Source organism: Carica papaya, chromosome 5, assembly GCF_054855325.1.
Source record: "Carica papaya isolate Zhongbai chromosome 5, ASM5485532v1, whole genome shotgun sequence".
Lineage (NCBI taxonomy): Eukaryota > Viridiplantae > Streptophyta > Magnoliopsida > Brassicales > Caricaceae > Carica > Carica papaya.
This window is the reverse complement of record NC_142313.1, coordinates 40,323,819-40,337,182: the sequence shown is the minus strand read 5'-3', so window position 1 is coordinate 40,337,182 and position 13,364 is coordinate 40,323,819. Positions and strand designations below refer to the sequence as shown.

At 38.0% G+C, this 13,364-nt stretch overlaps 1 protein-coding gene across 8 annotated transcripts in view; it reads left to right on the top strand.

The window, feature by feature from the left end:
* LOC110821008 (factor of DNA methylation 1-like) overlaps positions 1 to 8,438 on the top strand; it is a 34,506-nt gene extending 26,068 nt beyond the window's left edge. For 2 of the 8 annotated variants that reach the window (XM_088220949.1, XM_088220950.1), the window contains 2 exons: positions 6,668 to 6,870; positions 8,099 to 8,438. In XM_088220949.1, coding sequence (XP_088077075.1) covers positions 6,668 to 6,715 — 48 coding nt within the window. In that variant the 3' untranslated portion in view covers positions 6,716 to 6,870; positions 8,099 to 8,438. Of the gene's footprint in view, positions 1 to 6,667; positions 7,621 to 8,059 lie in introns of those variants that run through there. The other 6 variants (XM_088220948.1, XM_088220947.1, XM_022050669.2 and 3 more) reach the window with 6 other exon arrangements.
* The last annotated feature ends 4,926 nt before the right edge of the window (positions 8,439 to 13,364 follow it).

Genomic DNA, 13,364 nt, shown 5'->3' with positions numbered 1-13,364 from the left:
TACCTTCATCCATCATGCTCTCAGGGGAATACCAGTCTAACTCTAGGAACTTTCGGGCATACTCTGACATAGTTATATCGTTCTGGACTAGGTGTGCAAACTCCATTTCCTTCAGATGTCGGAGATGCTCTGGGAGGTACTCTGCGTTGAAGGCCATCAGGAACTGTTCCCAAGTGACTGGGACGGACATGGTGGCCTACTTGAGTTGCCACCAGCGACTTGCCTTTTCCACCAGCATATAGGTAGCGAGTATAACTCTCTATTCGAGAATCACCCAAAGAGTCTTGAAAACCTCTTCTGTCTCAATTAACCAGTGCTCAACCTCAACCTCTTCAAAGGAGGATGTCCCTACAAAAGTAGATAGGTTTAGTCTTTTGTACCTCTCAATGTAGTATGGGTTCATCATGGGTGGAACTAAGTCCCGTGGAAGAGTGACTGGATTGTGCTGGGGAGGGACCGGATGGCTTGTGGTGATACTAGATGATATGATGGAGGCACTAGATTGTACTGTGGTGGTGCTGGGTGATGCGATTGGGGTACCGGACTATACTGTGGTGGTGCCGGGTGATGCGGTTAGGGCACCAGACCATACTGTGGTGGTGTCGGATGGTACCGTGGAGGAACAGGCTCGTACCGAGGTGGCTCAGAATCCTCCCGCTGCAGATGTGGCTCAAACTGTGACAACGGGAGAGGGTCGGGTAGCTCCCTCCTTTCCTCCCGGGTCTACTGGGCAGCGATGAATCTCTCCAACATTTTAAATAGTCGGTCAACATCCTGTTGAAGCGGACCCTCCCAGGCTACTCGGTTTAGTAGGGATTTTCCTCTCCTCATCTATCTGTACCTGTATTTCACAAGAAATAATTGAGTGATAATTCGTTTTTTGGTATTATCTTAGGTCTTTATGTAAGAAATGATTCCAATGAACGCGGCTCTGATATTACCTGTAAAGGTCCGAAACTTAAAAGGAAATAAGTCATGAATTAAGTGCGGAAGTGAAATAATAGAGTTTAGGGTTTACATTTCTTACACAATAATTTAATAGGTCCGATAGGATTACAAGAATATTCATTCTAAAAGAACAAACGAAAATAAAAAAAATAAATAAAAGATAAATAACTGAGCATTTTAGGACAACCTTCACTAGCTTCTGAAGGGAGTCCAGGTGGTGAATTTATTTATAACCCTCTTGTTGATTGGGATTTAGGTCCTGATTTTCTTTATTTGAAATAGTTAATGAAATGGTGAGTTACAGTAACTTAATAAAGTTATTACACTACTCACTGATATAGAAATTGAAAGTTGGTAAAAATTATAAAAACAATCAATGGAGTTTTTGATTTAAGTAAATTCATTTATCATAAGAAAAATCATTTATTGCATATATTTACCGTTGCGAGATTTCGAAAATTAACCTATGGAAACAATAATTCAAATAATATTTCAACCTCATATTCAAGTGAATAAGAACAATAACTTTCTCTTTTTATTTGTCTACTGGTATCCCTGGAGGTCCACAGGGATGTCTCACTACGCGTGAACTCATATCAAACATTGTCAACAAACCGGCCGTCCCCATACCCCATTTGGTATGAGCGCCAAAAATATCATCCCTCAATACCCCGTCCGGTATGAGGGTGAATCAGGTCGTCTCTATACCCTGTCCAGTATGAGCGCAAAAAATAACAATCATCGATATCCCATTTGGTATGAGGCAACGTTCACGGCAAGGTTCCCTATGTACCCGGTTCGTCCACCATCTCAAAAGATATCCAGTAAGGTTACTATTTATTAATTCACATGATCAAACAATTTTTCTATTGCATATTAATCATCAATTTTACAAATCAACCATAAATCACGCTAAACAAACAATATATATATCAAGGAAGCACAATTGAATCATTTAACCATTTCAGTATATCATCATGTATTTAAAGCTACAAATTCAACAATCAATTAAATAGGGCAACAAATAAATGACTAACTGGTTTCCGACTTCATTGGTAACCTGTAATTATTTTCAAAATTTTATAAATTATACAAAATACTATATTACCGACTATTAAGCTTCAATTCCATAACAGAGATAAGGTGATGAATTCTTACTCGAATCGGTGTCCGAAACAACGAACCTTCTGCTATGCCTACTAGCAGTCTCTGAGTTTTTTGAATTTTCCTGCGAAAATTAAAACACGTTTCACGTACCTAAAAATACCCCTAAAAAACTCAAAATCGGTGTTAAAATCTTTTCCAGCCAATTTTGAAATTCCGGCACAGCGGCATTGCCATGCTCCGATGATGGCACTGTCGCCAGTAGCGGTGGTCTGTCTCGGCCTGGCCGTTTTCAGCCGGTTTTATACTAATTCCTGCGAGAAAACACGTTATGAGGCCTAGGTTGAACGGAAATAGTCAAAAAAAGAAAACCTACCGGCGGCGGAATTTTTCGGTGTGGCAGTTTTGCCGTCTCACCTTCGCACCTGGGCTTTTTTTTCGTTCAACCTGTAGAAAACAGAACGGTGAACACAATGGTGGAAATGTCGCACGAAACGGAAAACGGGAAGGGGCTCATTGGAGGAAGTTTCTGGTTTTGCCCGCAGCACCATTGCTGGGTTTTGTCCGTGATTTCCGGCTCACCCACCTTTCCTTTTGCTCAGATTTGGCGATTTAGGCTATCGAAATCAAATTCCGAGCAGAATTGAGAATTTTTACCTTTTTTGACAGTCGGAGGTGACTCCAGCACAGCGGCGGGCAGCAGTCAGCTCTCTTCTCCGATGACTGGTTCTTCTTCTCCGGCGGGAGGCTGGCGGCTACGGTTTGGGTTCGATGTGATGCGATTGATCTTGACCGTCCATCGCTTTTGATCTCGATCGTACGATTGCATTTAAAGATAAAATAAATCTGGATTGTCCATCGTGATTTGATTTCGACCGTACAATTGCGTTAAAAAGAGAACGAATATGAGTTGTTCATCGCATTTAATCGCAACCGTTCGATCGCGTCTGAGGAGGGAACGGATCCGGACTATCCACGCGCGCGGGAATGCTTTCGGGTCGTCCGATCGTGGGGCATGCAGATCGCCAGCGTGGCCTCCCGTGTGGCACTGAGTCAACGTTCCTTGCCATGCGACGCGCTTCGATTCGTCATGGCTGCTGACTGAGCGGTTCTAAATGATGCAATTTTTTTTAATTGTGTTTTGACCCCTAATTTTCGATTTTTTTTTCAAAAGCTCTTTCCGAACCTAAATTTTTACTCATTTTTTTAAAATTGTTTTCAATTTCATATTCAACTTATTTTTTCTCTAATTTTACGTTAAATAAAAATTTATTAATTTTAAAATTAAATTTTTATATATTTTTTAAATTTTAAAATTAATTTAGGAGCAAATTCTAAAACCAGTTATTACATAATATCTTGCCCATAGAATTTTAGACTGAGCCCATTAGGTGGTGAAAAATGTTTTTTTTTTTTTTAATCTACAACTTAACTCAAAGGTGGTCTCAGAAAATATTGGCATTTGAAAATTGTCTCTCACATGATGTTCAGCCCCTTCAATTGGAATTTGGTTATGTGATTCTGCTGTGGAATAATCAAAGCATTATGTTTGGATTTGACTAAATTGGACCATAACATCACATCCCCCTTAAGAAGATTCTTTTGTGCCAGCAAGAAGTTGTGATAGTAGAATGGAGTTGCAATAGATTATTTAAATATATTAGAAATTATAATTTCATTAGATATAAAACTAATATACTATTTAGAATATATTATTATAGTTTTGGTAACTTTAGGATTTAATTTTTTTATTTATTGTAAATATTTCCTATTTGTATTGATATTAGAATTCTTAATATTATTAGCATCAGTTTCATATCTTATATTAGGACTAGCATTTCCAGTCTTATTAGTTTTAGTATTTTTTAGTTTAATCAATAAAAATTACTTCGGGAGCACTATAAAATTTTTAAGAATTTTTCGATATTTGATTGTGTGATTTAATAAACTTTTTAAGTGTGATACTTAAGAACCCTAAGTGTGAGATCTAGTTTTTTTTTTTTTAAATTTCAAAGTAAGCAAATTTAACTCTAATTTTTCCTACATTAATTTAGTATTAGAACTAAAAAAATCCTTACTAAAAAAATCCTTCATCCAAATTCTTAAAATCCTATGCCCAAAGATACCAAATCCATCTAGCAAAAAAAAAATCTAAAAACTAGTACAAATTTGTGGGTCAGTTCCTGTTTTGGCTGGTCAAATGCTACTGACCAATTTTACCGAGTCAAATACTACCTCAATTTCTTCCATCGAGTAAAAGGCATTCTGGCAAAGCGTCACAGTCAAAGGTTTTCATATCACCTAGTGTTGATTTTGGAGAAAAAAATATAAACTTTATTTTTTTTTACGCTTTTTATGTTATTATATTTGAGATATTTATAGAATTTTTAATTTATACATAAGAAAATTATTATTCTAATAGAATTCTGATTACATGAGATTACTATTATCGTAAAATTCTAATTACATCATCTCAACTAATTAAATAATAAAATATTTTAATCAACACAACTCCTAAAGTTGATGTAAAAATATCACGCATGCTCAACTTGTAAATTAAGTTCTAAAGAGATTTGTTACAAACCCAAAGACAATGATCGGAAATAGAACGGTCCGGTAAAGAAGCGGCGGCACTTGGAAAATGACTAGAGAAGGCTGGTCGTAATGGCTTGTGGGTGGAGGAATCAGATCGGCACCGGTATCAAAACCAGAGGCAGACGCGCACGAAAGAGCCAGAAAAAGGAATAGAGAAAGCTGGTCGGAGTGGCTCGCGCATGGAGGAATCGGATCAGCACTAGTGTCGTGAAACCAGAGGCAGACGCGCGCGAAAGAGCTGAAAAAAGAATAAGAGAAAGATAGTCGAAGTGGCTCGCACGCGGAGGAAATAAATCTGCGTCGGATCGCGAAATCTGTCTTGGTGCGGTCGGGTGTGTGCGATAGAGGGGAATATGTGCCAAATCTGTAAAGTTGGTCCCCGTGAGCACACCAGAAGGCCAATTCGAGCCAGAGGAGAAGATTTCCGGCAGCATGTGTGGCTCACGTGCTCAATAAAGACCACCGCAGTAGGCGCGGCAGGCTGGCGGTGAGGCAGACTCGTGGTTTGGGAGTGGATTTTTGATACACAGGTACCAACTCAACCTATTGTGCTATTTAGGGTTTTAAGAAAACCTTGAAAGCAGAACTCTAAAATAGTTATATTTGACTCTAATACCATGTTGATTTGGAAAAAAAATATAAATTTTATTTTTTCACGGCCTTTATACTGTTATATTTAAGATATTTATAAAATTCTCAACTTACAGATAAGAAAATTACTATTCTATTAGTAAAATTTTAATTACATGAAATTACTATTTTCGTAAAATTTTAATTATATCATCTTAACTAATTAAATAATAAAATATTCTAATCGACACGTAACATTTTACAAAGTTTTGGTAATACATGATGAGGCCCAAAGCCCCTTAAACTGTCAGCTTTAATGTAGTGAAAAACTATTTAAACATAACGAATTTAAATAAATAATGCTGAAAAATTTAATTCATCAAGATTTTTAAAGGTTGATTAAGATTTGGCTAATCCAAACTGTATGTCGAAGAATTCTTAGAGACTTTGGTGTGTTCTAAATGCATTTTCTCCACATCATTCATATGCATGATATGTGGTGATGCTCAAACCCAAAGTCCAATTTCATATAGAAGCAAGGCCTGTCCTCCAATAGTTTATCTATCAGTGGCACTGGGACCTGTCTTTTACTTTTTTCTTACTGACAGCCTAATAGTCCACAAAATCGCCAAAATCCATTCCCTTTCTTTCCCAGGAGTCATAGGGAGGAAAAAGAAAATTGCCGAGGTCAAAATGCCATATGTTATCTCAGGACACTGCCCTTCTATCTCATCCTCTTAAAAGTCTTAGTAGCAGTAAGCTGATACTTTATTGGCTCCAACACATGCTCCTAACATAACTCAATGGCCCTGATCGGACGGTGGAGGCAACATGATTGAAGTTAGGAGACAAAATTCAGTGGACAAATCAACCTTACGTGTCGTATATCAGATGCAGAATGAGGTGGTTTCAGATTGCTTAAATAGATTAGAGATTACAGTTCTATTACATATAAAACTATTATACTATAGGGAGTTTATTATTATAGTTTTAGTAATTTCAAGATTTTATTACTATTACTATTTAGTTTTTTATTTGCATTAGTAGTATTTCTTATTCTTAGGAGTAGTATTCCTAATATGATTAGTGTTAGTATTTGTTACTTCAATCTTATTTAGTAAAGATTACTTATGAAACATTAAAAATATCTCCTTAATTTTATTTCTGGAAAAATAATTCAGTTATTCAATAAAATATCTTAAAAGTTTCTTAAATTTTCTGATTGTGTAAAGTAATCACGGTCTCTAGTGTCATGCTCAAGACCTTTTAGATGTGTTTGTAGGAAATTCTAAATATGGTATTTAGGTTTTTTTTTTTTTTTAATTTCAAAAAAAGTGGAGAAATGAACTCTATTTGTTCTAATTCACTAGCGCACGTTTCTCAAGCACTGGAGCATTGCTACTGACAACTGGGCTAGCTGCTTACCAATTTTCAATGTGGATTTTGGCAGGACGTAACTACTACCTTCCTGCATGTGAAAAAGAGGTCATTAATTTGACAAAAGCAATCTATTATGTGGCTGATTCTTTGTGGTACACAAGGGGCATTTTAACCTCAAATACTTATTGGACCTACAGGCGATTGCTTCTCTTTGTTAATGTTAGCTCAACAAATCAACACATTTTAACTCCTCAACGGGATTTGCTGGTCGAGGTAATGAGGTTTTTGACACCTTCTCATGACAACATGACGATCATGACTTACTTGAGGCAGTCTGTTATGGTCCTTACTTAGTATCTTTCTATGGGGTTTTGATTAAAGGCAAAGGAGGTGCAAAATTGGATTGTTATGTGAAGAGGTTGTGGTAGATAAGTCTCTTGGTCTCCCAAAAGCATCTAATCTAGTCTCTCCTGGATTTAGAGTACTTGGCTCTTAAGGGATCAGAAGGTTCTGTCTAACAAGTCTTTAGCTACTATTCAATCATAAGGTTAGGAAATCCATCAAGCACAAGAAGTATACCTGCTTGATTCAGAATTCAGCTTCATGCAATACTTAACCAGATCCCAAAACATAATTACTGGTCCTTAAAATAATTGGAAATCAGTTAGTTGTTTAAGAAGAGTTAGCTACTTGCGCTTTATAACAACAAACAGGATATATGCAAGTGTGGATAGAAGAAGAGTGATTGTGAAAGGCATTGAAGAATAGTAATGCAAGTCTTTTTCCTGTCTCTTTCTGATTCTTATCTCCTGTATTTTTTTTGGTCTCTTTGCTTGGCATCACTATCATATAATGTGGAATTCTTTTTTCTTTTATGGACTGAATGGGATATCAGCGCATAGATTCTCAGAGTGTACGCGTCTATCTCTACTTTGGTTCTCCTTGCATTTCTAATTTTTTGAATGATTTCCTTTATTTACTTCGGTTCTCTTTTTGATAATTTGAGATGGTTTTATGTTCCCATTTTGGCATTTTAGTTAATTTCTTATTCATTCTTGTATTGATATTTATATGCATAACTACAACATAATATGTTATGTTTGAGTTATTATCGTCCATGCTTCAAATTTCTTGATAGTTAAAATTTGATCCTCAAATTGAAAGATGGGAATTAAACTCTCATCCTCAAAGGAATTTAAGATATAGGTGGTGGTCACTCAAATACAAGGAATCGTGTTTTCGTTTTGCATATATTAAAATTAATATGATATCAGAATAGTAAATTGATGAGAAAGTAAATATGAAATTATCTAGATGCAAATTAAATCATCGTAGACTCAAACACTCACATGGATTCTTTAAAAATCAACCCTTTCCCCTCCTAACTGCCTGCAACCCCCTCAAAGAAAAACTGTAGAAGCTTGCTTAAATCTTGTTTTCTTCTTCTTGGCTCATGTTATAGAATTGATGAGTTTCACAAGTGAGTGCATTTTCATTATAGAGAATGATCCGAAATGATGCAAGCTTTATCTTGGTTGGATCTTTGCTGAAGTCAAGAGATGGATATATTCATCAAACTATGTCTTAGGATGTTTCACAAGCCATTGCTATTTCATTCGGACGCAGGGAAGAAGAAGAAAAAGGATGTTATTTTCGAGAATATGATGCAAGTAATAGAACCAGAACTAGGGCTTTTGTTCTCTTGAAGTTGAAGACTGGTGTGTGTATTGAATTACAACAAAGGAACTTCTGTAGAATTGCAGTTTCAGGCGTGGTTAAATTCGGATTCTGTGTATGTTTATCTTTCAGTAACCTTATTATATCTTCTTTATAGTTGCTTATTTTAAGGGTATGTTTGGAGCAAGTGAATTATTCCTAACAAAATTAGTTTAAAACCCTTTAAGTAGAATTAAACAAAATATATTTTAAATTAAAACTATACATACATATATGTATATTTTTGTTTAAGAATATTACATCTATCATTCAAGGGTCCCTTGTGGTTGTTTTGAATATTTGGGTTTAGTTGTTACTTATAATTCTCTACCATTCTTTAAATGTTACAGCATCTTTTTGTCTGTGTTTTGGATAAGTGATATGGAAAGTTTTTCAAAATTAAAAGGGCAAATTTACATGAAATTTGAGACATAAATTAATTTAAATAAAAATTAATAATATATTAATTAAATTATTATTTGTGTCTATAAAGCACTTCCAATTTTATTAAATATTTTAAAATAAAAAATTTAATATATTTAATTAGACCAAAATTCTCCAATTCAGCTTTGGACCGGACCCAACGAGAAATAGTATAATCTTTGAAATATCCAAAAATGATTGTATGTACTTAAAATATTCGGAATTATTTTTAAAAATGTGGTAATAAAACATATGGTAAAAATTAATATACAAAAATTATATAATTTAATGTAAATTTAAATTAAAATTCATATTATAATTGCTTGTTATCACATATAATGTACTACTATACTCAAATAAAAATTAATAGAGAACCATTCTAATCCACAAAAATGAACCTCAATCATGACAACCAACATAACAAGTAGTTTTCAATAAAATTTACATCCATGAATGTTGATGAACATTTTCACATCCCTCAAAAAATTGCACCATCAATCCAAGTTTCATTCATCATCAAATTCATATATTTGAAAGATCAAATACAAATATTTGAACAATTTATGGATTACCGTTTAATCGAAGATTTATAATTTATCAAAAATAAATTAAACTATAGGGTTGATTATATTATTCTAATGTATTAAGACCCATATAGACACCTTACGATATTAAAATATGGACTAATAACATAATATTTGCCAACAAGAAATTATTTTTATGGAAAATAATTCAGGGTTAAATCTTAACACTCACTCCTACATATATATATATAATATATCTCATTGAGGGATGAGAAGGAGAAGACCTAGCGGTTACTTCAAATAGTTAAGACATATTTCCGAAATAAGGTACGCTCGTTTTATATGTTATTTAATTACTTATACGTTGTTTTTTTATATATTATTTAATTACTTATAAGTTGTGTATATAGTCAATCATAAAATTTTCAATTGATATCAGAACTACTTTATATAAAACAAAATATATTAATATGATAACGGACAAAATTTTCTTCTTCTAAAATTTATCATATTTCTTATCCATAGTGGAATGATCTAAGTGCTATTATTATGTGTGTAGATTTATGCCTCATTTACGGATTATATCTAATGAATGTTTATAATTGGTATATGTACGTGTATCTATATATGTATATTTTAATTAAAAGTTCTGACTTTAGTTTTGATTTAGAGTTTAGGTTAGTAAACTGACATTAACGTATTAAAGGTTTTATATTTTTCCATGTTGATGCATGATAATCGATTAAAAACGTTAGGTCAAGTTTAATATATGATTGTTAGGTTTAGATATGTTGAAAAGGCCCCACCTATTAGGTGGGTCGCGCGATCAATTTGCAGAAAATTGGGTCAAACGAGACTCGCCCGATTGTTGGAGAATACGATATGTAACGCCCAAACATGGGTATTTTTGTAATTTTCATATTAATTATTTTTATTAAGTTTATTTAAAAAAAACAAAGAGAGCGCCACGTCAGCAGCCACGTCAGCAGACTCAGTCAGCAGTCCTGGCCAACCAGGACCTACCACGTGGCAAGACCACGTCGACCCGGGGACGGGCCACGTTGGCGATCCGCGTACGCGCGATCGGACGACCCAGATCAAGCGTGCGCACGGACGGCCCAGATGCAATCGCAAAGACGGCCCAGATTCAATCAAAAACGGACAGCTCAGATTAAATCAAAATGGACGGCTGAGATCAAAAGGCGAAGGGGTAAAAATAGAAACCCCACACCTGACCACAAAAACCCTAGCCGCCTGCCCTCGCCGGAGAAGACGAACCAGACGCCGAAGAAGCCGGCCGCCGCCACCCGCCGCCGCACCGGGGAGATTTTCGACCGCCGATCGAGGTAAATTTCATACCCCAACTCTTTTTTCCACGCTGATTTCCCCTGTGGCCAAATCGGAGCCAAAATCTCGGCCAAACGACCGAAAAACACGGCCGAAACCCAGCGGCGCCGCCGCGCCCCTCCTCGGTTTCTGCCTCCGATGAGGCCCTTCCCGGCCTCCGTTTGATGCAATTTTTATATCACTGTGATCACCATTCTTTTCTCTACAGGCTGATTGGAGCCGAATCACCAAAACACGAACCTCACCGGAGAGCCGCCGCACCCGAGAGCACCGCTGCCAGTAAGCTTCGGTTTTCCGTAATTTTTTGGCCCCCCGAAGGCCCTAGGGTTGTTTTATCGCAGGGACCGATGCAAGTGTGGCTGAATTCGACCGAAAACGGCCAACCCGAGGCGAATCGCCGCCGCTTGCGGCGGCGCCGTCGCCGAAGCACGACGGAGCCGCCGTGCCGAAATTGCGATATTGGCCGAAAGGGGCCCTGGGCCTAATTTGGAATTTTTTGGAACACGTGCAGGTACCAATAGTGCGTTTCAGTTCCCCGGAAAAAATTCAGAAAAAATTAGGGACAGCCTGTAGGCGCACTGTGAAGCCGTGTTCGGACCCCGAAACGAGTAAGGACCCCTCACCCTATTTCCTATCACGGTATTAAAGCTCAATAATGATAAAACGGTATTTCTTGAATCAACGAATGTGTGAAATTGCTTAAGGTCGCTAATGGAGCCCGAGTCTAGTGTGTTTGTCGGTTAACTGTTATTTGGCCTATTTTACAGTTTTAAATGCAGTATGAGGTTTAATGTTTTCATTTCATAGTTTCGTGTGCATATTTTACTGTTTTATTGATTATGGGTTGAATGACTGAGAAACCGATGTTGTATGTTGTCTTGTTTGGCATAAATTACTGTTTTGCTTTTTTGTACGTGAATTGATGATGCTGACTGAGGAAAAGGAGAATGAAAGATTATGTAGATTGATAATTGTATAATGTGGTCAGCCTGACTAGATATCCTGGGAGATGGTGGATGGACCGGGTCCGTAGGGAACCCTACCGGGATTGTGGTCTCTCATACCGGACGGGGTATGGATACCTTATGTGTTTTAGCGCCCATACCGGACGGGGTATGGGGACGACCCGTTTTACCCTCATACCGGACGGGGTATTGAGGTTTATAGTTTTGGCGCCCATACCGGACGGGGTATGGGGACGGCCCTGGAATCTGATTACAAGTGTTAAGGGTTAACGGGTAGCGGGACCCCTATGGATCCCCATGGATACTAGTAGGCTGGTAAATGAGGAAAAATATGTTGTGTAATGATTGAATTACAAAAGGCGTGATAAGTATTATGTGTTACAGTTTATATGATTTCATGATGATGATAATATTATTGCTTTCGTATATTGTTTTATGAATTTCACCGAGGTAAGTGGATGTTAAAGGTTTTATTATTAATAAAAGGACTTGTTGTAAATCATGCTCCATTGGTCTTTTTGTGTTTTCTACCCACCTTTACCTCCGTGACGGTGAGATATCGTGATGTCTTTACTGGACTAGTGTAGCTCATTCCTTATTTAATCATTTCAGATCAGGAAGACATTGTTCCCGAGCCCGTTCCGCAGGAAGACGACGAAGGGGATGCCTAAAGACTCCATAGTCATATTCATAGCTTTTACTTTCGAATTTCTATTTTAGTTAGTTTGATCTTTTATATTTTGAGCACGTTTTTGGTTTTAGTGTAAGGGATGTTAATCGAAATTTTGACTTCGCTTCCGCATTTGACATTTTTAATACACATATTTCATTTCAAATTTCCGGAGCCGTTACAGTTGGTATTAGAGTCGCGTTTCTTCGGACCCATCCCTTACACAATAGCGCCTTAAAGAAATATTCACCGATATATCGTTACTCAACCATTCCTTGTGAATGCAGGTACACGAAAATGAGGAGAGGAAGGCCCCCACTAAACCGAGCGGCCCAGGATAATTCACTTCGGGAGGATTTAGACAGACTATTTGAGATGGTGGAAGCTCTCGTAGCTGCCCAGCAAAGGCGAGAGGAGAGAAGGGAGTTACCCGAACCTCCTCCGCTATCGCAGGTTGAGCCCCCACTACAGCAGGCCGATCCTGAGCCACCCCGGCAAGAGCCTGCTCCTCCACAGTACCACCCGGCACCACAGCCGCGGTACGACCCGGTACCACAACCACGGTACCACTAGGTGCCGCCACAGCACATTCCAGTACCCCCACCACATCAGCAGGTGCCACCACAGGGTCCCCCAGTTCACCCTCAGCCGGCCCTAGTCCCTCTACCTCGGGACCCCGCTCCTTCCTTGATCGACCCCGGCTTCATAGAGAGGTATAGAAGACTGAACCCTTCTACTTTTTCAGGGGGATCCTTTTTTGAAGAGGCCCAATACTGGCTGGCAGAGACTGAGAGAGCTTTCGAGACCTTGGGAGTAGTTCCTGAGCAGAGGGCTGCCATTGCCTCCTACATGCTGGTAGGGGAAGCAGTACGCTAGTGGGAGCTCAAGCGGACCACCCTGCCTACACCAGCTACTTGGGAGCAGTTCTTAGCGGCCTTCCACGCGGAGTATCTCCCTAAACACATCCAACACCTAAAGGAAATGGAGTTTGCTCAATTGGTCCAGGGAAACATGACAGTGTCGGAGTATGCCCGTAAGTTACTGGAGCTGGGCCGACATGCCCCGAAGACATTGATGGATGAAGGCCGAAAGGCCAGGAAATTCCAGTGGGGTCTCCGCCCG